Raw genomic sequence first — 25335 nt, 5'->3', positions numbered from 1 at the left:
CCCTGGCCCTCCATTCCCCAGCTATCTGGTCTGATGTCAGCAGTGCAAGGCTTAGGAGATGATGAACATGGCTTCCCGGCATCCTCTGTTCTCTTTTAGACAAAGGCCTGAGTGAGGACCCACGGCCTGAGGAGAGGCCCGTGGAGGGTGAGGCACTGTTTATCCCCCACGTTTTACGCCCACCGCCACCCCATGTCTCCTCCCTTGCCCTCCACCTACCCTTGGCCTCTGGGTCTCTTCCTTCTCTCCATCCCATCTCTCTCCAGCACCCTGGTTTGGGGGTGGGAGTCCTGTGGGCTGCCTGAGGTGGGAGGAGATTTAAGGACATGTCTTCTAGAACCAGGAGGTACCTGGTCAGAGCTGCAAGCGGTTCCCACTGCTAAGGGAAATTACAAGACTTTGTTTGCTGCTTTCCACAAAGGTTTTAAGACTGGGAACTGAGCCTCCTCTATCTGAACAAGTAGAATAGAGGCCTGAAAGCACAAAATTGGCTTTGTGTCCAGCAGACACACCCATTCTCAGGAACGTGAGAATTCCCTCCCTGCTGAGAGTGGAAGTAGGACAGAGAGAGAGGGAGGCCAGCGTGAGGGTGGGTCTGTTTCACCTCTGGAGTATCCTGGAATAGAATGAGTGAGTGTCAGAGGACAGAATTGTCACTTCCCCAAACCCATCCGGCAGGAGGAACCATGAAGTCTTAACACAGTTCCACTGCCACCTGGTGGCGGTGTGCTCAATTTGCAGGCTTAGTGTGTACCCAGTAGTTCTCAGTCACATACTATACTCAGTCACATACCTAGAAAGATGCATGGTCACTCGTAGTCCACAGAACCTTCCAAATCTTCATTCAGGCTGGTGATGCCCTAGATTTGATTTCACTAACAGGAATGTGAGCCCTGTCTGGCTCACAGGAATTGTGGACCTGTCTGCGTGTGCCATTTCTGAGGAAATAAGTTGCCCACTGCCACCACCCCAGCCCCAGCCTTCCCCCATTCCAAGATCCCACCACAAGGCCAATCTTGGTACCAGCAGAGCAGGAACATCAGCCGAGAAGCTGCCACCAAAGAGCCTCAACAGACTGCCTTTTGCCTTCCAGACAGTCAAGGTGACGTGATCCGGCCCCTGTGGAAGCAGGTGGAGCTGCTCTTCAACACAAGATACGGTGAGCAAGAAGTGGGACAGGGTTGGGGGCATCCCAGCCCCCTCCAGTGGCCCTGTTTGCAGAAGGGCTTTGGACCCATCCCCTTGCCAGCTCCCATCCCAGCTGCTCTCTGGGCAGGGACAAGGGAGGGAGGGAAGGGAGGAGCTGGGACCCTCCTTTAAAAAAAGAGAATAAGATAAGATAACCTTAGTGGTGTGCCGGGCATGAGGCTAGGTGCTTCCCCGTGTTTTTTTGTTTTGTTTTGTTTTGTTTTTTTTAGACAGAGTCTGACTCTGTGGCCCAGACTGGAGTGCAGTAGCACAATGTCAGCTCACTGCAACCTCCGCCTCCCAGGTTCCAGTGATTCTCCTGCCTCACCCTCCCGAGTAGCTGGGATTGCAGGCGCTTGCCACCACACCCGGCTAATTTTTGTATGTTTAATAGAGACAGGGCTTCACCATGTCGGCCAGGCTGGTCTTGAACTCCTGACCCTAAGCGATCCTCCCACCTCTGCCTCCCAAAGTGCAGGGATGACAGGCATGAGCCACCGTGCCCAGCCCCCTGTATTCTTCTATCCCACCTCACAAAATCCCCATGTCCTAAGACCCACTTTACAGGTGAGGAGCACTGAGGCCTCGTAAAGGAGTGTGACTCATCCAAGGCCCCACACCACTCAGTGGCAGAGATCAGGCTCATTCCAAGGTGTGGGTGTTGGTGTTGTAGAGATGAGGTCTTGCTATATTGCCCAGGCCGGTCTTGAACTCCTGAGCTCAAGTGGTCCTCCTGCCTCAGCCTCCCAAAGTGCTGGGATTATAGGCATGAGCCACCACGGCTCCCAGCCTAAAAAGGTTTTTAAGGCTCATGACACACTGTACTGAGTTGCTGTCTGGAAATGTTACAATTTTTGCTTCTCAGGGAGGTACATTTTTCTGTACGCTCATAGGCATAAAATGCAAAAATGCAATCCTAAATTTTTATCTTGGCCATGTGTGGTGACTCACATCTATAATCCCAGCACTTTGGGAGGCCAAGGTGGGAGTATTGTTTGAGCTCAGGAGTTTGAGACCAGCCTGGGCAACATAGTGAGACCCGATTTCCAAAAATAACCCCAAAACTAAATTTTTCATTTTTGACAACTTGACAAATTTCAAGTGACATTTATTACTAATGAAGATGAATAGTTGTCATCCCTTGTTGGCCCTTTGTATGTCTAAATGGTGAATTGTTCATTCATGTCCTTGGTGCATTATTTAATGTTTTAAATGTTTCTTCTTCTTTTTTTTTTTTGAGATGGAGTCTCACTCTGTCGCCCAGGCTGTAGTGCAGTGGCACGATCTCGGCTCACCGCAAGCTCTGCCTCCTGGGTTCACGGCATTCTCTTGTCTCAGTTTCCTGAGTAGCTGGGACTACAGGTGCCCGCCACCACGCCTGGCTAATTTTATGTATTTTTAGTAGAGACAGGGTTTCACCGTGTTAGCCAGGATGGTCTTGATATCCTGCCCTCATGATCCGCCCACCTCGGCCTCCCAAAGTGCTGGGATTACAGGCATGAGCCTCTGTGCCTGGCCTAAATGTTTTTTTCTTTACTTATTTGAAGAAGTTCTTTATATGTGAAGCTCATTAACCTTTTATCTGCCACATGGAGTTTGTCATTTGTCTTCTTGTTTTTGATTTAAAAAAACTATTCATTCCTAGATGGGCATTACCCTTATTAAACAACTAATATAATGTGTGATATCCAATGATACATTTAAAACAAGACAACCAATATCTTGATGTACATAAAGATAAACTTCAGAAGACAAACATTAAATGTTTCAACACACATTTGAATGAACTTTACTTACAAATTGTTTAGTTGGAAAAGAAATTTGTGTTCAAAAAATGTTTTCACTGGTGGAAAAATAAATCTAACAAAACCAGTATGTGAAAACACTGATTTACAAAGCCAAAATATATTTTAGTTCCATTTCCTGTATGCCCTCAATGTGATCGTCTCTATTTTTTTTTTTTTTAACAGAGACAGAGGTCTCACTGTGTTGTCCAGGTTGGTCTTGAACTCGTGGCCTCAAGTGATCCTCCTGCCTCGGCCTCCCAAAAGGCTGGGATAACAGGACTGAGCCACTGCGCCTGGCTGAGGTTCTCATTAAATGAAAATAAAGGCCAGGCACGGTGGCTTATACCTGTAATGCCAGCCCTTTGGGAGTTTGAGGTGGGTGGATCACCTGAGTTCAGGAGTTTGAGACCAGCCTGACCAACATGGTGAAACCCCATCTCTACTAAAAATATAAAAAATTAGCTGGGCGTGGTGGCAGGCACCTGTAATCCCAGCTTCTCGGGTGGCTGAGGCAGGAGAATCGCTTGAACCTGGGAGGCGGAGGTTACAGTGAACCGAGATGGCACCACTGCACTCCAGCCTGGGCGACAGAGTGAGACTCCATCTCGAACAAAAATAAAAAAAGAGAAAGAAAAGGACCCTTGTCTCTGGGGAGACTGGGCTGAGTGGTCCCTGAGGGACTGTGACAGGAGTATGACAGGCAGAAGACACCCATGTCATTTGGAGTTTTGTCTTCAGACCCCTCGCCAACCTCTGAGGAAATGACAGACTCGATGCCTGGGCACCTGCCATCTGAGGATTCTGATTGTGGGATGGAGATGCTGACACGTAAGAAATGGAGCTGGGCTGGTGGTTCTTGGGACCCGTCTCCCCAGGGAGCAAAGGGAAAGGGGTGGGCCAGGCAGGCCTCAGGCTTTTCTTGGTGTTGACCGCCTCTAGTAGAGGAAACCCAATATATGCCTGACCCCAATCCAAGGCTGGGTTCCTTTTGGAAACCTCAAGTAGGCTCTATTTATTTATTTAGAGACCTTGGGCATTTCATTTCGTCTTTGTGTGTTTCCCTATTTTTTTTTTTTTTGAGATGGAGTTTCACTCTTGCTGCCCAGGCTGGAGTGCAGGAGCATGATCTCAGCTTACCGCACCTTCCGCCTCCTGTGTTCAAGCGATTCTCCTGCCTCAGCCTCCTGAGTAGCTGGGATTACAGGCACATGCCACCACGCATGGCTAATTTTGTATTTTTAGTAGAGAGGGGCTTTCGCCATGTCGGTCAGGCTGGTCTCGACCTCCTGACCTCAGGTGATCCACCTGCCTCAGCCTCCCAAAGTGCTGGGATTGCAGGCCCGAGCCACTACGCCCGACCGTAGGCTCCATTTATAACAAGGCCCAGCATCCTTCCCAGGAGCCACCTATTGGGATTAATTTGTCCATTTATCCAACAACTATTTATTGAGCATCTATTGTGTACCTGGTCCCATGTAAGGGGCTGGAGACGAACCAGTGAAGCAAGCAGAAGTCCCCATCTCCTGGAGTTCACATCCTCATGTGAAAAGATAGATGGATCATAAGCAAATAAGTAAAATAGGCAGGCTAAGGTGGCTCATGCTTGTAATCCCAACACTTTGGGAAGCCAAGGCGAGGGGATTATTTGAGGCAGGGAGTTCAAGATCAGCCTGGGCAACATACAGAGACCCATCTCTTAAATTTTTTGACATGGATCCTCACTCTGTCGCCCAGGCTGGAGTGCAGTGGCGCAATCTTAGCTCACTGCAACCTCCGCCTCCTGGGTTCCAGCAGTTCTCCTGCCTCAATATCCTGAGTAGCTAGGATTACAGGTGCCCGCCACCACAGCTGGCTGATTTTTTTGTATTTTTAGTAGACATGGGGTTTCACCATGATGACCAGGCAGGTCTCGAACTCCTGACCTCAAATAATCCTCCTGCCTCAGCCTCCCAAAGTGCTGGGATTACAGGCGTGAGCCACCGTGCCCTGCCTCAACAAATATTTATTGAGCACCTACTGTGTACTAGGTCCTGTGTAAGGGGCTGGGGAAAAAGCAGTAGACCAAACAGATGTCCCCACCTCCTGGGGTACACATCCTCGTGTGGAGAGATAAGCAGTAAGCAAATAAGTAAAATAGGCAGGGCAAGGTGGCTCATGCCTGTAATTCCAACACTTTGGGAGGCCAAGGCGAGGGGACTGCTTGAGGCCAGGAGTTCAAGACCAGTCAGCAACATAGCAAGTCCCTATCTCTACTGAAGAATTTTTTTTAATTGGCTGATGCAGTGGCTCGCACCTATAATCTCAACACTTTGGGAGGCCAAAGCAGGAGGATCACTTCAGCCCAGGAGCTTGAGGCTAGCCTGGGCAACATGGTGAAACCCTATCTCTACAAAAAGTACAAAAATTAGTTGGGCGTGATGGTCCGTATCTGTAGTCCCAGCTACTTGGGAGGCTGAGGTGGGAGGATTGATTGAGCCCAGGAGGTTAAGGCTGTTGTGAGCTGTGATGGTGCCACTGAGCAAGACCCTGTCTTAAAATAAATAAGTAGGTCAGGCGCATTGGCTCACACCTGTAATTCACCACTTTGGAAGGCTGAGGCGGGCAGATCGCTTGAGGTCAGGAGTTGAAAAACAGCGTGGCCAGCATGGTGAAACCCCGTCTCTATTAAAAATACAAAAATTAGCTGGGCGTGGTGGCACATGCCTGTAATCCCAGCTATTCAGGAGGCTGAGGCAGGAGAATCACTTGAACCCAGGAGGCAGAGGTTGCAGTGAGCCAAGATTTTGCCATTGCACTACAGCCTGGACGACAGAGTGAAACTCTGCCTCAAAATAAACAGATAGAGAGATAGATACTAGATACATAGATAGATAAAAATTAGACAGGCACGGTGGGACCTATGTTTAGTCCCATCTACTCAGGAGGCTGAGGCAGGAGGATCCATTGAGCCCAGGAGTTGGAGCCTGCAGTCAGCTATGATGGTGCCACTGCACTCCAGTCTGGGAGCCACAGCAAGACACCATCTCAAAAAAACAAAAATAGGCTGGGCATGAAGACTGAAGACTGCGTAATCCCAGCACTTTGGGAGGCCGAAGCGGGCAGATCACCTGAGTCCAGGAGTTCAAGATCAGCCTGGCCAACCTATTGAAACCCCATCTCTGCTAAAAAGACCAAAAACATTAGCTAGGCATGGTGGCAGGCACCTGCAGTCCCAGCTACTTGGGACACTGAGGCAGGAAAACCTCTTGAACCTTGGGAGGCGGAGTTTGCAGCCAAGATCGCGCCACTGCACTCCAGCCAGGTCAACAGAGTGAAACTCTATCTCAAAAACAAAGAAAGAAACAAACAAAAATAGGCAACAAGGAAGGATGCTTAGGATGTAACATTAAGAAAAAGCAGAAAAATTGTGCTTTTCTTACAACTGTGTTGCAAACATAATCACTGGGGAAAAACAACGGTATAGCAAAACAGTAGCAGTGTTAGGCAAAATGATTTATGTTTTTTATTTTCTTTTTTTTTTTTTTTTGAGACGGAGTCTCGCTCTGTGGCCCAGGCTGGAGTGCAGTGGCGCAATCTCGGCTCACTGCAAGCTCCGCCTCCCGGGTTCACGCCATTCTCCTGCCTCAGCCTCCCGAGTAGCTGGGACTACAGGCGCCCACCATCACGCCCGGCTAATTTTTTTGTATTTTTAGTAGAGACGGGGTTTCACCGTGTTAGCCAGGATGGTCTCGATCTCCTGACCTCGTGATCCGCCCGCCTCGGCCTCCCAAAGTGCTGGGATTACAAGCGTGAGCCACCGCGCCCGGCCCATGTTTTTTATTTTCTAAATCAGTTATGATGCACTTCTAATACTTTGGTAATGAAGAAAAAATATGCTTTGTCCAGCACACACTGGGCATGACTAGACTTGACAGCAGTCTGTGGTGTAGCTATCCAGAGAGTTTGGTTGACGCCAAGCTCAGGCTGAGATGACAGCATGGCATGGCGGCTAAGGAATTGACGTGGCACACGGATGGGTTTCGCAGTGGCGTTAGAAAACACCGTGGAAGCCAGGCGCGGTCGCTCACGCCTGTAATCCCAGCACTTTGGGAGGACAAGGTGGGCAGATCATGAGGTCAGGAGATCGAGACCATCCTGGCTAACCCGGTGAAACCCCATCTCTACTAAAAATACAAAAACTTAGCCAGCCGTGGAGGCGAGTGCCTGTAGTCCCAGGTACTTGGGAGGCTGAGGCAGGAGAATGGTGTGAACCCGGGAGGCGGAGCTTGCAGTGAGCCGAGATCGCGCCACTGCACCTCAGCCTGGGCAACAGAGCGAGACTCTGTCTCAAAAAAAAAAAAAAAGAAAGAAAAAGAAAACACCGTGAAAGCCTCCATGCAGCACTCAACAGCCAGAGGCTGGGTGGCACTGCAGGGGCTGGGGGTCTTGGATGAGCATAGCACCACTGCTGTTTGTTTCACAGAGCAGAACACAGGCTTAGCCAGGTTCAGGCTCAGCCACCTCCCCAAGGTCATACAGCCTTGGGCTGGAACACATGTTTCCCATGCAGAGCTCCTTCCCAGACACCCCAGTCAAACCTGATGAATTAAGAAAATTCTGGCTGGGCGTGGTAGCTCATGCCTATAATCCCAGCACTTTGTGAGGCCGACGTAGGTGGATTACCTGAGGTCAGGAGTTCGAGAACAGCCTTGCCAACATGGCAAAACCCCCATCTCTACTAAAAATACAAAATTAACCAGGCATGGTGGTGCGCACCTGTAATCCTAGCTGTTTAGGAGGCTGAGGCAGGAGAATCATTTGAACACAGGAGGCGGAGGTTGCAGTGAGCCAAGATCGCACCATTGCACTCCAGCCCGGGTGACAAGAGCGAAACTCCATCTAGAAAAAAGAAAAAGAAAATTCTGATGGTGGTGCACGCCTGTAATCCCAGGTAATCGAGAGGCTGAGGCAGGAGAATCGCTTGAACCCAGGAGGCAGAGGGAGCAGTGAGCTCAGACTGCACCACTGCACTCCAGCCTGGGTGATAGAGTGAGACTCTGTCTCAAAAAGAACAAAACAACAAAAAAGAAAATTCTGAGATGTCCAGGACCACCGTGGATTAAAGGATTTTGCATGTGTATGCTTTTTCTGTTTACACATGTATGATATGAAGCAGTTAAATGATATAGAACTGTGTAACACATTGAGCAGGTGCAGTGGCTCATGTCTGTAATCCTAGCACTTTGGGAGGCCAACATGGGACGATCTCTTGAGCCTAGGAGTTCGAGACCAGCTTGGGCAACATGGCAAAACCCTTTCTCTACAAAAAATTTTAAAAAGTAGCCAACTGTGGTGGTGCATGCCTCTAGTTCCAGCTACTGAGGAGACTGAGGTGGGTGGATCGCTTGATCCCAGGAGTTTACAATCAGCCTGGGCAGCATAGCAAGACCCCATCTCTACAAAAAATAAAACAATTAACTGGATGTGGTGGTACATACCTGTAGTCCCAGCTCTCCAGGAGGTTGAGGTGGGAGAATCGCTTGAGCCCAAGAGGTTGAGGCTGCAGTGGGCTGTGATTGCACCACTGCACTCCAGCCTGGGCAGCAGAGCAAGACCCTGTCTCTTGAAACAAAACAAAACCAAAAACTATGTAACACATGAAGGAAAGCTCCAATCACATCCTCCTAAGGCAACCACTAGTATTCCTAGTACCTATCCTTTGTATGTTTTTTTCTACGTGCTAACTCATGTGATGACTATTTTAAACAAATTGTCCCGTGTTCTCAACTGTGTTTTTTTTTTAGACAGAATCTCACCCTGTTGCCCCGGCTGGAGTGCAGTGGCACGACCTCGCTGCAACCTCCACCTCCCAGGTTCTGGCGATTCTCCTGTCTCAGCTTCCCAAGTAGCTGGGATTACAGGCGCCTGCCACCACGCCTGCCTAATTTTTGGATGTCTAATAGAAACAGGGCTTCACCGTGTTGGCCAGGCTGGTCTTGAACTCCTGACCTCAAGCGATTCACCCACCTCGGCCTCCCAAAGTACAGGGATTATAGGCATGAGCCACCATGCCCAGCCCCCCATGTTCTTGTATCCCATCTCACAAAATCCCCATGTCCTAAGACCTACTTTACAGATGAGGAGTACTGAGGCCTGATAAAGGGGTGTGACTCATCCAAGGCCCCACACCACTCAGTGGGAGATCAGGCTCATTCCAGGGCATGGGTGTTGGTGTTGTATACATGAGGTACCTGGTCAGAGCTAGGAGCAGTTCCCACTGCTAAGGGAAATTACAAGGCTTTGTTTTTATTCCACACCCTGCTGCTTTCCACAAAGGTTTTAAGACTGGGAACTGAGCCTCCTCTATCTGAACAAGTAGAATAGAGGCCTAAAAGCACAAAATTGGCTTTGTGTCCAGCAGACACACCCATTCTCAGGAACGTGAGAATTCCCTCCCTGCTGAGAATGGAAGTAGGACAGAGAGAGAGGGAGGCCAGTGTGAGGGTGAGTCTGTTTTACCTCTGGAATATCCTGGAATGGAATGAGTGAGTGTCAGAGGAGAGAACTGTCACTTCCCCAAACCCAGCCTGGCAGGAGAAACCATGAAGTCTTAACACAGTTCCACTGCCACCTGGTGGCGTCGTGCTCAATTTGCAGGCTTAGTGTGTACCCAGTAGTTCTCAGTCACATACTATACTCAGTCACATACCTAGAAAGACCCATGGTCACTCCTAGTCCACAGAACCTTCCAAATCTTCATTCAGGCTGGTGATGCCCTAGATTTGATTTCACAAACAAGGATGTGAGCCCAGGAATTGTGGACCTGTCTGTGTGTGCCATTTCTGAGGAAATAAGTTGCCCACCGCCACCACCCCAGCCTTCCCCCATTCCAAGATCCCACCACAAGGCCAATCTTGGTACCAGCAGAGCAGGAACATCAGCCGAGAAGCTGCCACCAAAGAGCCTCAACAGACTGCCTTTTGCCTTCCAGACAGTCAAGGTGACGTGATCCAGCCCCTGCGGAAGCAGGTGGAGCTGCTCTTCAACAGATGATATGGTGAGCAAGAAGTGGGACAGGGTCTGGGGGCATCCCAGCCCCCCTCCAGCTGCCCTGTTTGCAGAAGGGCTTTGGACCCATCCCCTTGCCAGCTCCCATCCCAGCTGCTCTCTGGGCAGGGACAAGGGCAGGGACAAGGGAAGGGAGGAGCTGGGGCCCTCCTTAAAAAAAAAGAATAAGATAAGATAACCTCAGTGGTTGCTGCTGGGCATGAGGCTAGGTGCTTCCCCACTTTTTTTTTTTTTTTTTTTGACACCAAGTCTCACTGTATCACCCAGGCTGGAATGCAGTGGCACAGTGTCGGATCACTGCAACCTCTGCCTCCCAGGTTCAAGCAATTATCCTGCCTCACCCTCCCGAGTAGCTGGAATTACAGGTACCCGCCACCATGCCTGGCTAATTTTTGTATTTTTAATAGAGACAGGTCTTCACTGTGTTGCCAGGCTGGTCTTGAACTCCTGACCTTAGGCGATCCACCACCTCGGCCTCCCAAAGTGCAGGGATGACAGGCATGAGCCATCGTGTCCAGCCCCCGTGTTCTTGTATCCCATCTCACAAAATCCCCATGTCCTAAGACCCACTTTACAGCTGAGGAGAACTGAGGCTTGGTAAAGGGTGTGACTCGTCCAAGGCCCCACACTACTCAGTGGCAGAGATCAGGCTCATTCCAAGGTGTGGTGTTGGGCCACACCAGCGTGTGGGGTTGCTTATGGTGGCAGGAGGAACACTCGGGGGGCCTTCCTGGAAGGGTGAGGCTGAATGGACTCAGGGGGAAGCAATGCCGAATCTCAGCAGCCATTAGCGGTGGCTTCTGTGCTGCCTGGGCATGAGGGCATGGACCCAGTGTGGGCCTTGGGGTAACCCTGGGTTGAGTTCTTATCCCCTGGCTCTGTCATTCAGTGGCTCTGTGACCTCAGACAAGTCATGTCCCCTCTGAGCTCCAGGTTCTTTTCCTGCAGGCTGGGGAGCTACTCTTTCCACCTCCCAGGAAGGCTGGCAGGCCCTCAAAAGGGCTCTGGCAGCTTTGCCCCCTACACAGGCATGGGACACGGGGGTTGAGGCTCCTGGCCCCATGGCACCGGGTGGCCATGTCTCTGCAGCCATGTCTCTGCAGCCAAGGCCATTGGCATCTTGGAACCGGTCGAGATGCCGTACTCCAAGTTTCTGATGCACCCGGAGGAGCTGTTTGTGGTGGGGTTGTCTGAAGGCATCTCCCTCCGCAGGCCCAGCTGCTTCGGGATCACCAAGCTCTGGAAGATTCTGGAGGCCAGCAACAGCATCCAGTTTGTCATCAAGAGGTAAGGCCCAGCTAGGTCCATGGGAGACAGCACCAGGACTGCTCAGCACCCGGGGCAGGAGCAGCACCAAATCGCCATCAACCGATTCTTGTGCCTCAGCCACCCGAATAGCTGGGACCACAGGTGTGTGCCACCATACCCAGCTAATTTTTTGATTAATTGATTGATTGATTTTATTTTTTTAGAGATAGGGTCTGGCCACATTGCCCAGACTGTTCTCAAACTCCTGGACTCAAGCCATCTCCTGCCTGGGCCTCCCAAAGTGATTACAGACGTGAGCCACCGCGCCTGGCCACTATTTCTTTTTTCCTTTAGACAGAGTCTCACTCTGTCTCCCAGGCTGGAGTGCAGTGGTACGATCTTGGCTCACTGCAACCACAGCCTCCTGGGTTCAAGTGATTCTCCTGACTCAGCCTCTCGAGTAGCTGAGACTACAGGTGCCCACCACCACTCCCAGCTAATTTTTGTATTTTTAGCTGAGATAGGGTTTCACCATATTGGCCAGGCTGGTCTTGAACTACTGACCTCAAGTGATCCTGCCACCTCAGCTTCCCAAATTGCTGGGATTATAGGCATGAGCCACCACACCAGGCCTTTCTTTTCTCTCTCTCTTTTTTTTTTTCTTTGACAGCAAGGTGTTAGATGGGTTTGGCTGCAGTTGGCAGATGTGAGGCTTCCCAGGCCCGCCAGACCCAAAGCCACCAAGCTGACCCCTCTCACAGTCTCAGGAGAGCAGTGTTCAGTTTGCCCAGATGCAGAATGGGAATGTCCCATCAGCTCACGGGTTCTCCAGGCTGGTGTGTTGGTGTCCTGGGCCAGGGGCTGGTGGCAATGCCCCATTGTGCCAGGATGGGAAAGTCTGGCAGTGGCTTCTCCAGGCTCTTTCTGTTTCCTTGAGCATGTTGTGTTTTTGCCAGTGAGGTCCCAGGGCAGCACCCATGGATACACTCTGTGTGCCCAGCTAGGATAAAAAGTCCCTTTGGAGAAGGCGGTGGCAGTTATTGAGTAAAAATGTGGTCGGGGGATTTCAGGAACAGTGGTTCATGCCTGTAATCCCAGCACTTTGGGAAGCTGAGGTGGGAGGATTGCTTGAGCCCAGGAGTTCAAGACCAGCCCGGGCAACATAGCAAGACTGTGTCACTACAAAAAAAATTTTATAAGCTCTAGTGTAGCAGCACATGCCTGTAGTCTCAGCTACTCAGGAGGCTGAAGCAGAAGAATCACTTGAGGCCAGAAGTTCAAGACTAGCATGGGCAACATAACAAGACCCCATCTCTACAAAAAAATTTTAAATTAGCTGGGCATGGTGGTGCACACCTGTAATCTCAGCTACTCAGGAGGCTGAGGTGGGAGGATCACTTAAGCCCAGGAGGGGTTTGGAGGCTCCAGTGAGCTATGATTGCACCACTGCACTCCAGCCTGGGTAACAGAGCAAGACCCCTCCTCAAAAAAATAAACAAAACAGGGAATGGGAGGATCGTATTTCCATTTTGTGTTTGTTACTTCTGTGTTACTGTAATAGCATACATTTAGGCTTGGTTTATGGTTGGGCACGATGGCTCATGCCTGTAATCCCAGCACTTTGGGAGGCTAAGGCAGGCAGATCACAAGGTCAGGAGTTCGACACCAGCCTGACGAACATGGTGAAACCCTGTCTCTACAAAAAGTACAAAAATTAGCCAGGTGTGGTGGTGCGTGCCTGTAATCCCAGCTACTCAGGAGGCTGAGGCAGGAGAATCGCTTGAACCCAGGAGGTGGAGGTTGCAGTGAGCCGAGATCATGCTATTACACTCCAGCCTGGGTGACAAAGGGAGACTCTGCCTAAAAAAAAAAAAAAAAAAGACTGTGGGGATAGAGAAAAAGTCATGCCAAGTCCCAGAGGCAACAACGTGCTTGTGTGTTTGAAGGCTCGCAAGGTGCCCTTGTAGCTGGTACGGGGTGAATGAGGGAAGGATGGTGAGGTTGAGGCCCAAGAGGTAGCAAGGGACCAGGCGCAGTGGCCCATGCCTGTAATCCTAGCACTTTGGGAGACTGAGGTGGGAGGATTGCTTGAGCTCAGGAGTTTGAGACCAGCCTAGGCAACATAGTTAGACCCTATCTCTATAAAAAAAAGAAAAATAGGTCAGGAGCGGTGGCTCACGCCTGTAATCTCAGCACTTTGGGAGGTCGAGGAGGGTGGATCACCTGAGGTCGGAAGTCCAAGACCAGCCTGGCCAACATGGTGCAAACCCATCTCTAAAAATACTGTCATGGGGTGAGGGGAGGGGGGAGGGATAGCATTAGGAGATATACCTAATGTCAATGACGAGTTAATGGGTGCAGCACACCAACATGGCACATGTATACCTATGTAACAAACCTGCACGTTGTGCACATGTGCCCTAGAACTTAAAGTATAATTAAAAAAAAAAAAAAGAAACAGAAAAAAAATACAAAAATTAGCCAAGTGTGGTGTTCGGGGTCGGGGTCCTGTAATCTGTAATCCCAGCTCCTCGGGAGACTGAGGCAGGAGAACTGCTTGAACCTGGGAGGCAGAGGTTGCAGAGAGCTGAGATAGTGCCACTGCACTCCAGCCTGAGCAATAAGAGCAAAACTCTGTCTCAAAAAAAAAAAAGAAAGAAAAAGGTAGCAGGGGCCAGATCACATGGGTTTGGGGCCAGCTTAAAGAGTTTGAATTTTATTTTTAAAAAATTCTTAGAGACAGGGTCTCATTCTCGTTTGTTTTTGTTTTTGTTTTTGCTTTCAATGCCCACTCCCTCAAACCATAAACCAGGGGCACCCGGGCAGCTTGAGGTTAGGTGCCAATTCAACAGCAAGTCCTCATGAATGACATTTTTTATGGTTTTGTGCAGAGACACCTTGTGCTCATGAGCATTGTTTTTTGGTTTTTTGTGGGTTTTGTTGTTGTTGTTGCTTTCTATTTTTTGAGACAGTCTCATTCTGTTGCCCAGGCTGGAGTGGAGTGGTGCGATCTCGACTTACAACATCTGCCTCCTGGTTCAAGCAATCCCCCTGCCTCAGCCTCCTGAGTAGCTGTAATAACAGGCGCATGTCACTATGCCTGGCTAAATTTTGTATTTTTAGTAGAGATGGGGTTTCACCATGTTGGTCAGGCTGGCCTCAAGTGATCCGTTCGCCTTGGCCTCCCAAAGTGCTGAGATTAGAGGCGTGAGCCACCATGCCCAGCCTTTTGCGGGTTTTTTTGAGACAGAGTCTTGCTCTGTCACCCAGGCTGGAGTACAGTGGTTCCATCTCGGCTCACTGCAGCCTCCACCTTCCAGGTTTAAGCAACTCTCCTGCCTAAGCCTCCTGAGTAGCTGGGATTACAAGCATGAGCCACCATGCCTGGCCATGAGCATTTGTTTTAAGAGACAGGTCTTTCTGAAGCCCAGGCTGGAGTGTAGTGGCACAATCATAACTCACTGCAGCCTTAAACTCCTGGGCTCAAGCAATCCTGCCTCAGCCTCCTGAGTAGCTGGGACTGCAGGAGCACGCCACCACACCTGGCTAGTTTTTACATTTTTTTGTAGAGAAGGGGTCTCGCTATGTTGCCCAAGCTGGTCTCAAACTCCTGGGCTCAAAGCGATCCCCCTGCCTCAGCCTCCCAAAGTGCTGGGATTACAGGTTGAGCCACCATGCCCAGCCTTGAGCACTTTTTAAAGTCACGATGGCTTTCTCCACCTGTCATTTGGAAAAGGAGGCAGATTAGCGCAGCCCCCTTCTGGCCAGCATGATTTTCCCAGTGTCCTCTACCCACCACAAACCCCAGCCCCCCAACAGGCTTGCTCTAACAGGACAAGTTGCGCTGAATATGGAGACTTTAGAAGCAGTGTGGTATGATAAAGAAGGTTGATTCATGTCTGGGCAGGGCTTTCTGGAGTCTGTGGAGCTAAAGACATTATTATAATACAAAGCTGGGCTTGCTCACTGGCACTCCCGACTGCAGTTACACAGCAGCTCTCAGATGTGAGCCATAGATCTGAGACCTTTCCAGAAGCTCAGAGTTCTTGCTATGTAGTGGACCCCGACTGTTTCTACACTTTATTTATTTATTTATTTATTTATTTATTTATTTATTTATTTATTTAGAGATGGAGTCTTGCTCTGTCATCCAGGTTGGAGTGCAGTGGCGCTATCTCAGCTCACTGCAACCTCCGCCTCCTCAGCAATTCCCCTCCCTCAGCCTCCCGAGTAGCTGGGATTATAGGAGCCTGCCACCGCACCCAGCTAATTTTTGTATTTTTAGTAGAGACGAGTTTCACCATGTTGGCCAGGCTGGTCTCATACTCCTGACCTCAAGTGATCCGCCTTCCTCGACCTCCCAAAGTGCAGGGATTACAGGCGTGAGCTACTGCACTAGACCTTGTTTCTACACTTTAAACCAGCTCCACAGGAGGCCCCCTGAGGCCGCCTGCTCCAATCCCAGGTAGTGACAATCGTGCAATGTCCCTGGAGCAGGAGTGAGATATCAGACGGACCTGTTCAGGACTGGGCGGGTCTCACTCCCAGCTGGATCCTTCAAGCCCAGGGCAGCCCCCCAGATTCCACACATGGGGCAGCAGGGACTCCAGGCCTAACTGTGCGGAGCCAGGAGGGTCCATTGCAGGGATGTGCAGACCGAGGCCCAGAGGGGAGGGCTGGGCAGTCCCAGAGATGCTTGGAGGGACCTCTGTGATGGCCCCACTTGTGTTTTCCAGGCCTGAGCTGCTCACTGAGGGAGTCAAAGAGCCCATCGACAGTCAAGGTACCCAGCGCGGGGTCGTGGGACATGGTGTGGGCGGGCAAGGGAGGGCCCCAGGAGCCTCTGCCACCAGCCCCTCCTCCTGCTGGCTCTGTCCTGCTCCCATCTTGGCCCTGGCATTCTCCCCACACCCCCGCACTGGGTTTCCCCTAATGATGCCATCTTGGGTCCCAGGAACTGCCTCCTCACTTGGTTTCTCTCCCCCTGCCCTGCCCCCAGAGAGGGATTCCAGGGACCCTCTGGTGGGCAAGAGCCTGAAGAGACAGGGCTTTCAAGGTAAGGTTGAGCTCAGGGGGAGGTCTGTTGTCCCAGCACCAGGACCTTGACCTGGTTTGGGTTTGGAGGGCCAGGCTGGAAGTGGGGAGGAGCTGGCCCCCAACTTCAGGGCCTAAGGGACCAGGCAAGCCAGGTTAGCAATCCAGGCCCGACTGTACCCTGCCAGCTCTGTGTTAGAGACTCCAGGGGAGAGGAGGTGCCTACAGGTGGATGGTGGGGGGACCTAGGGGGTGGGAGGGTACAGGGCCCAGGAGCCTGCCTGCCCCCCTCCGGGAAGGTAGCTGACACGCCCACTCCTTATTCAGCAATCAGCTGTGGTCTCAGTGCTTTGAAATCAGAATAGGAGCCAGGTGCGGCACCTCACGCCTGTAATCCCAGCATTTGGGGAGGTCAAGGAGGGAGGATGGCTTGAGGCCAGGAGTTCGAAACCAGCCTGGGCAACATAGAACCCATGTCTAGGTCTATTTTTAAGGAAAGAAATCAGAGGCCAAGTGCAGTGTCTCACGCCTGTAATCCCAGCACTTTGGGAGGCCGAGGCAGGTGGATCACTTGAGGCCAGGAGTTTAAGACCAGCCTGGCCAACATGGCGAAACTCCACGTCTACCAAAAAAATGCAAGAATTAAGTCGGGTGAGGTGGCGTGCACCTGTGATCCCAGCTATTCGGGAGGCTGAGGCGGGAGAATTGCTTGAACCTGGGAGGCGGAGGTTGCAGTGAGCCAAGATGGTGCCACCGCACTCCAGCCTGGGTGACAGAGCAAGACTCTGTTTCAAAAAAAGAGAGAGAGAGAGATGGTGGTCTGGGATCCCTTTGGCACATGCTAGCACTTGTCTTCGTTTGTTTTGAGATGGAGTTTTATTCTTGTTGCCCAGGCTGGAACGCAATGGCGTGATCTCAGCCCAATGCAACCTCCGCCTCCTGAGTTCAAGTGATTCTCCTGCCTAAGCCTCCTGAGTAGCTGAGTTACAGGCTCATGCCACCACAACTGGCTAATTTTTGTATTTTTTAGTAGAGATGGGGTTTCACCATGTTGACCAGGCTGGTCTCCAACTCCTGCCCTCAGGTGATCCTCCTGCCTCGGCCTCCCAAATCGCTGGGATTACAGGCATGAAAATTTCGGGGAGATTTTCAGTTGCTATTTAATATTTTTTAGCCATATGCATTTTTCTCCTCTCCTTCTGGTACTCCAGTGACAATGATAGATCTCTTTTTTCTTTTAACCATCCCACGGGTCCCTGAGCCTACATTTTAAAAGTTCAATTTTTGCTCTGTTGTTCACGTTGGGAATTTCTATTGATCTATATCCCAGTTAATCCATTCTTCGATCACTGCAATACTAATATGAATTTTTTTTTTTCAGATGGAGTGTCGCTTTGTCGCCTAGGCTGGAGTGCAGTGGCATGATCTTGGCTCACTGCAACCTCCACTTCCCAGTTCAAGTAGTAATTCTCGTGCCTCAGCCTCCTGAGTAGCTGGGATTACAGGCATGCACCAGCATGCCCGGCTAATTTTTGTGTTTTTAGTAGAGACAGGGTTTCACCATGTTGGCCAGGCTGGTCTCGAACTCCTAACCTCAGGTGATCTACTCACCTCAGCCTCCCAAAGTGCTGAGATTAAAGGTGTGAACCACCACGCCCAGCCCTCTAATATGAAATTTAAAAACTTTCAGTTATTGTCATTTTAAATTCAAAAATTTCCATTTGCTTCATGTCTTCAGTGGTTTTGCTGGGGTTTTTCATTTGCTTCAAGCATGTTTGTCTTTAGTTATTGAATTTTTATGATGCCTTCTTTAAAATCTTTGTCAGATAATTCCAACACATGTGTCATTTGGTTCAGATATGATAAGTGATTTTTTTTTTTTTTTTGAGACACAATCTCACTCTTGTCTCCCAGGCTGGAGTGCAGTGGTGTGATCTCGGCTCACAGCAACCTTCGCCTCCCGGGTTCAAGCTGTTCTCCTGCCTCAGCCTCCTGAGTAGCTAGGACTACAGGCTCCCACCACGACACCTGGCTAATTTTTGTACTTTTAGTAAAGACGGGGTTTTGTCATGTTCACCAGGCTGGTCTGGAACTCCTGACCTCAGGTGATCCACCCGCCTCAGCCTCCCAAAGTGCTAGGATTACAGGTGTGAGGTATTGTGCCCGGCCTTTTTTTCTTTTTTTTTTTTTTTGGCAGAGTCTCACTCTGTCTCCCAGACTGGAGTGCAGTGGCACAATCTCGACTCACTGCAACCTCCACCTCCCGGGTTCAAGTGATTCTCCTGCCTTATAAGCCTCCTGAGTAGCTGGGATTACAGGCATCCAACACCACGCCCAGCTAATTTTTGTATTTTTAGTAGAGATGACGTTCAGCTATGTTGGTCACAAACTCCTGACCTCAGGTGATCCGCCTACATTGGGCCTCCCAAGGTGCTGGGATTACAGGCAGGAGCCACTGCCCCCAGATGGTCAGTGATTTTTTTATTGTGTCTTGAAGGTTTGGGGTGTTGTTATGTTAGGAGGTTCTCAATCTAATTTAAATATTCTTTAGCCAATGTCACACTGGTGGGAAAAGGGAGTTGCGACCTCATTACCATGGGTGGAGGCAGAAATCCAGGCTCCCCTCTCAGCCCCCACCAATACCACAGAGATGGTGGAGAGGACAGGAACAAACAATTCATGCTCACCTGGCAGGGCTGCAAGTTCAGTCTCCACCCAACCTCTACTGACACTGTGGAGAAAGGGAAGTGCCCTACACTTCCAAGAGCAGGGGGAGGAGTTTCAGGTTCCCCATTCAACCTTTTTTAACACACAGAGGATCCTGGGGGGAAAAACTAAGTACAAATTTCTTTTTTCGGTGGGGTGGGGCACGGAGGCTCATGCCGGTAATCCCAGCGCATTAGGAAGCCAAGGTGGGAGGACTGCTTGAGCCCAAGAGTTTAAAACAAGCCAGGACAGCTGGGCGTGGTGGCTCATACCTGTAATCCCAGCGCTTCAGGAGGCCGAGGCAGGTGGATCACGAGGTCAGGAGATCAAGACCATCCTGGCTAACACAGTGAAACCCCATCTCTACTAAAAATACAAAAAATTAGCTGTGCATGGTGGCACGCACCTGTAGTCCCAGCTACTTGGGAGGCTGAGACAGGAAAATCACTTGAACCCAGAAGGCGGAGATTGCGGTGAGCCAAGATCACACGACTGCACTCCAGCCTGAGTGACAGAGCAAGGCTCCATCTCAAAAAAAAAAAAAAAAAAAAAAAGATCAGCCAGGACAACATAGTGAGATTCGTCTCCATAAAAAATTTAAATATTAGCTGGGTGCAGTGGCACACACATGTAGTCCCAGCTACTCAGGTGGCTGAGACGAGAGGCTAGCTTGAGCCCAGGAGGTCCAGGCTGCAGTAAGTCATGTTCACACCACTGCACTCCACAGCCTGGGTTACGGAGCCAGACCCCATACCCCCCCCGCCCAAAGAAAAACAACAACAAAAAAGAAGAATTTCACGATGGCAGCCACAGAGCCCTAAAGTCCAAGCACAGGGCCCTTTGCAGTCACACCTTTGTGCTTCTCACTCAATTTTCTGTTTTTCTTATCGATCCTGAAAGCTCTTGTTCTCTGTAGGTGATTTATATTTGTTTCTATTGTAAATTGATTTTTTTCTCCATAATGTTTGCTAAGTGGTTAGTAATGGTATATAGGAAAGTCATTTTGTACAGTTAGCTTTTATCGCTATTTTAGAATTTTCATCTTTCACTAATATAGAGATGAAATTCTATAGTTTCAATATAAATTCTCTTGGGTTTTGTTTTTTTACATTTCTGTTTTTCAAGACAGGGTCTCACTCAGGCTAGCGTGCAATGGTGAGATCACAGCTCACTGCCACCTCAAATTCCTGGGCTTAGGTGATCTTCCCACCTTAGCCTCCCCAGTAGCTGGGACTACAGGTACACACCACCATGCCCAGCTAGTGTTTTTTTTTTTTTTTTTGTAGAGATGTGGGTCTCACTATGTTGCTGACATTGCTCTCAAACTCCTGGCCTCAAGCATTCCTCCTGCCTTGCCTCCAAAAGCGATTACAGGCGTGAGCCACAACACCCAGCCTTCTCTTGGGTTTTCTACATAAAATAGCCATCTACAAATAATAGCTATCATTTGTTCTAAGTTCAGACAACAACCCCATGAAGCAGTAATATTATTAACCCCGTTTCACAGCTGAGGGATCTGAAACAAGAGATTTGTTCAGGGCCAATGAGCTAATAAGTAGCAGAATAAAATTCAAAACCAAATCCAAGCCTTCCAGCTCCAGAGTTCATGTCCTCACCAACAGACAATAATAGCTCTATATTGATTACATTAACTCCTTTTTTCTCTACTTTTATGTCTGTTTGAAGACTGAGTACCTTGGTAGAACTGCAAGAACAAGGTTGATTGATTGTGGTGACAGCAAATATTCTTGTCTTCTTAATTTTAACTGACAAATGTCTCTAATGTTTCATTTTTAGGTATAGCTTAACCAGAAAACCTCTGTAGCATGAGAATATTAATAATAATGTATATTTTCCTAAGAAAGAAACAAATCAATTTTTGCAAGAGGGACGGATTGTGAAACTTTATTGATAAAGAATTCCGTTCCAAAGGTGTATTCCACTCACATTTACCCTACATAAAATACCAACATCTTCTTATTGCAAAAACAGAAACTCCGGCCGTTGTATTGATGCTGACTTAAGAGAAATAGAAGCCTCTATATAAGGCAAGAGTCCATACCAGAAGAATTCGACCAATATGAGATACCTCCAAAAAAATCAATTCAATGACCTACTTTATATGTAAGAGACCCAAAAAAGTCAGCTTTTGTGGGAAGTTGATATGCAGTTTATTGAACAAACAGAGTGTACAGTAACTAAACGAACTGTGCATTTCCAAAGGAATTAAGACCGCATATCTGGATTCACACCTAAAAGCACATAGAAAATTAAACCAAAGAAGGGCAAGTTTTGTACTAAAATCACTTGGGCCCAGGTTATTCTATAAGAAGATTCTCACTGGCATTTGATAGTAACTTATCACCTTCTGTGCGAGCTTGGGAACCAGCTGACTCAGTGAACTGCTTCCTGTCTTCAGTGCGTGATGACACAGATGTGTCAAGCTTGATAGATCTTATATGTAAATTTAAGAATAAGAAGTTTTATACCCACCCTGGTTTTATTCCAAAATTACTGCTCTGCAATTTTGGGCTCCATCCTTAGGAAGATACTGGAAAAGCAAGAGAACCTTTCTCAGCTGCCTGTGTGAAGTGACATTGTTCTAGAACGGTGCCCTGGGGCCTCATGCACGATTTCACAAGTATAGCTGCATAATCTGTGGATGTCACTGAATGGAAGAAGAATCATCAATGGTATATTTAGGTTATAGAAGGTTCCACTGAGATAAGAAAAGGTTCTACAATGCAGGTAGCTGTCGAGCCTCCTAAATATTTTACTCGTTTTAGTTAACATCACACTGTGCATTGAGTGCAAGATTCTTTGGTTACACCATATTAACCACCAGGAGGATAACTCCTGGTTTGTAAAAGAGATCAGTGGTTCTTAACGGAGGGGTGATATGGCCCCAGGAGACATCTGACTATGTCTGGAGAGAATTTTTCACAGCTCTAGGGGGGGTGCTACTGGCACCTAATGGATATGGATGGCAGGAATGCTGCTGAACATTCTACCATGCACAGGGTAGCCCCACAACAAACACCTCTCAGGCCACTAATATGAATAGTCCCGAGGTTGAAATGTCCTGAAAAAGGTTCAGAAAACATGTCTAGACGTTTGCAAAGTCAAATGTATATTATGGAGGCTGCAAGGCGCCCCTTGCATCTCACAGCTGAGGGACCCCGTCACCTCTCACCATCAGAGGCCCATTCATTCCCGCCTTCCATTCCAGGCCCAGTGCCTGCTCCTTCTCACTGAAGAACTCAATAGAGATTTGCTGAATGAATGAGGGAAAAATAAGCTAGAAGCATAGTTTAAAGTCTTCCATCGACTACATTAAACAGCAATTTTATGTGGCCTAAACTTTATTCTGAACCTTAGTGGTGTCATAGTCTCCGACTATATAGAACCTCAAAGTTAAGGCTAACACGTTCTTAAAGATGGAGTGCACATCTTAAGGGGAGTTTGTCTAAACACTTCTCGAGTCATTTTAGTGGGACAAACCAAATAAAATGGTGCTAAAGGCAAACATTCAATATACTTCATTTTAAACTAAAAAATTAACATATAAAATGCCATGCACAGCAGACACCATTCTTTTTTTTACATATTTACAATTTTACATATTTACTTATCAATATAATTTCTATCTTTACAATTATAAAATTATTCCAAACTGTGGAAGAGTGGTACCATTTAATTTTCTTGAACATACACTTTGTAGCATTCATTTGTTTTATCCTTTAAAAGGCAATTATTTACCAAAACCACAGTGAATGCCAGAGGAAGCACATAGGAAAATCATGGAGGGAAAAAAGATTGAGACAAAATTTGCACACAAGCCTTAAATGAATCTGTATCAGTAACTCAAATAAGTAGTATTTTATTATTAACTAAGGTTCCCCTGCTAGGAAAAACAAAACAATCCCCATATACTGTACCTTTAAAAAATGCTGACATTTATAAGCAATTTAGTTACATTCTAGATCCCAATCAGTTGAGTGTAGTAAGGGCTACCTACAATTTAGGCTCAAATAAATACTCTCCACTAAATTGTGATCATCCTGCATAAACTTGAGGTTGCAGTGGTGGAGGAAGTTTATCATTTTCAACATTTTCAGAGTCAATAGCTGCTAACGGTTGATTCGGAGGCTTAATTTCCAGTGGGTATTTCTCAACGATGTCTTGAACTTCTCTTGCAATTCCATCTGTCCAATCTATGAGGTCTTTTTCCAGTTTCTTGGCTTCATTCATGATCCTTTCTTGTCGTTCATTCAACTGAGACAAGAGATCCAAGTTCTTATACATTTGCTTGACGCCTAAGCAAGCATCAGGAGACCAACTCTCAGCTTCTTGCTTCCTGGGAGAGGTCTGGCCAGACATGTAGCGATCAAAATCCTCCTGACTTAAATTCAAAGACTGGGCGTCTAGCTTCTCAATGAAAGCCACAGCACAGCACTACAAGAAGAGGACGTTAATACAGTCATATTAGGAAAGCTATGCATACTCGAGTCGATTTGTAAAAATCTTTTGATCACAGACCATTTAAAACAGAAGCTAAAGTAAACAAAACAAACTCATGAACTTCTGTGTATTTCAGCCTCAAAAATTACCTACTCCTATCCCCGGTCGTGCTTCCTATACACTCCCAGGAGCTCCAGGGCCAATGTCTGGGTGCAGCCTCCCCAGGTGCACCATGAAGCCATTCTGTCTGAGTCTTCCCAGACCTGCTATCCCCACCCAGGATATAGTCCCCAAGTAGGTGTGGCACACAGACCTCTGATCCTCAAATGAATATTTTAACATCAAGTGGTTAAAAGAACAGCTCCAGACCGGGCCCGGTGCCTCAAGCCTGTAATCCCAGCACTTTGGGAGGCTGGGACGTGTGGATCATGAGGTCAGGAGTTTGAGACCAGCCTGGCCAACATGGTGAAACCCCATCTCTACTAAAAATACAAAAATTAGCTGGGCGCAGTTGTGGGCGCCTGTAATCCCTGCTACCTGGGAGACTGAAGCAGGAGAATTGCTTGAACCTGGGAGGCGGAGGTTGCAGTGAGCCAAGATCACGCCACTGCACTCCAGCCTGGGTGACAGAGCAAGACTGTCTCAGGAAAAAAAAAAAAAGGAACAACTCTGAAGTGACAGAACCTGAGTTCACTGTCACCTCTTTCACTTAACAACAACAGTGAGTGACTGTGGGAAAGTTACTTAAGCTCTCTGAGGTTTCTGTACCTGTAAATGGGGGGAAATACCACCTAGATTTATTGTGAGAATTAAACAACATAACATGTCACGTGCTTCCGAGAGGCCTGCAGCGAGCAATGAATACACGGTAGCAATTATTAGTACAGACATGGCACTGCAAATGCCCAATTCAACAGACATCTGAGCCAGGCGTGTTGGCTCGTGCTTGTAATCCTAGCACTTTGGGAGGCCGAGGTGGGAGGATTGCTTGAGACCAGGAGTTCAGACCAGCCTGGGAAACAGTCGGGGTAGAAACCATCTCTAGAAAAAAGGAATAAAGAAAAAGAAAAATCTGATTCATCTGAGTAGAACGGAACACCATCTGGCTCATGGTGTGTGTGGAGTTGCTGTGGCCCCTCTGTGACCTGGAAAGAGGAGGTGATTCTAACTCCTCACTTAGGTGAATGGAGACATGGCATTGCCACTAAAAGGAATAGAGAATACTGGAAAAGAAACAAACATCTGAAGGGGAAGTAGCTCTGAACAAATTATATTTGAGGTGCAATACAAGTGTGAGGTCAAGACAGGTGACCCAGAGCTGCAGGCCATCACTGCACAGTGAGTGACAGCTCTGTGACAGAGAAGATGGTGCAGGAAGAGAGATGCAGAGACAATGGAGTCCCATGGAATGACACAATTCAAGGTGGAAGTAGAAGACACAGACTTTACAAAGAGACAAGGAAGTAGTGGAATTGTGGAAGCCAAGGAACAACAGAAGTTGCAGAACAAAGGACTCTTGGAGAGTGCTATGAGAAGCGAAGGAAGATGAAGACTGTGAATGCCCGTGGGGTTCGTCAGCTGGAAACTTTTTACTTTTGCCAGAGCAGTTTCATTGGAGCAATGGGTGTAGGAGACAGACTCTGAGTCAGGCAAGAAGAGGACAAAGAGAGAAGGCACAAATGTACTTAAGGCTGCAGGCCAAGGGCACTAGAAGCTGCTGAGTGTGTGCAAGCCAGCCACCTCTACTGTCAGTGACCGTGGCTATGCTCAAACACGTCCTGGTCCTCCTCCACTTCTCTCAATACCTGCCATGTCTCCACCTTCACACTTCTCAGGGACTTCCAGGCTGTCTGACCCGCTTTGG

The 25335-nt window shown here is 48.5% G+C and overlaps 2 protein-coding genes across 36 annotated transcripts in view; one reads left to right on the top strand and one right to left on the bottom strand.

Moving 5' to 3' along the window:
* LOC100970879 (general transcription factor II-I repeat domain-containing protein 1-like) overlaps positions 1–25335 on the top strand; it is a 34374-nt gene that overhangs the window by 7429 nt on the left and 1610 nt on the right. For 2 of the 17 annotated variants that reach the window (XM_063605776.1, XM_055115038.1), the window contains 5 exons: positions 100–147; positions 1094–1159; positions 3714–3803; positions 11235–11309; positions 16007–16263. In XM_063605776.1, the coding sequence (XP_063461846.1) occupies positions 100–147; positions 1094–1159; positions 3714–3803; positions 11235–11309; positions 16007–16203 (476 nt within the window). In that variant the 3' untranslated portion in view covers positions 16204–16263. The other 15 variants (XM_055115041.2, XM_063605777.1, XM_055115045.2 and 12 more) reach the window with 12 other exon arrangements.
* LOC100993573 (rab5 GDP/GTP exchange factor) overlaps positions 20887–25335 on the bottom strand; it is a 76906-nt gene continuing 72457 nt past the window's right edge. For 16 of the 19 annotated variants that reach the window (XM_063605770.1, XM_063605769.1, XM_063605773.1 and 13 more), the window contains one exon: positions 20887–23465. In XM_063605770.1, the coding sequence (XP_063461840.1) occupies positions 23067–23465 (399 nt within the window). In that variant the 3' untranslated portion in view covers positions 20887–23066. Of the gene's footprint in view, positions 24513–25335 lie in introns of all 19 variants that reach the window. The other 3 variants (XM_034964201.3, XM_034964202.3, XM_063605772.1) reach the window with 1 other exon arrangement.

The sequence above is a fragment of the Pan paniscus genome, chromosome 6 (assembly GCF_029289425.2).
Source record: "Pan paniscus chromosome 6, NHGRI_mPanPan1-v2.0_pri, whole genome shotgun sequence".
In the NCBI taxonomy this organism is placed as follows: domain Eukaryota; kingdom Metazoa; phylum Chordata; class Mammalia; order Primates; family Hominidae; genus Pan; species Pan paniscus.
Note: the sequence above shows the minus strand (reverse complement) of the source record. Positions and strands in the feature narration are given on the sequence as shown.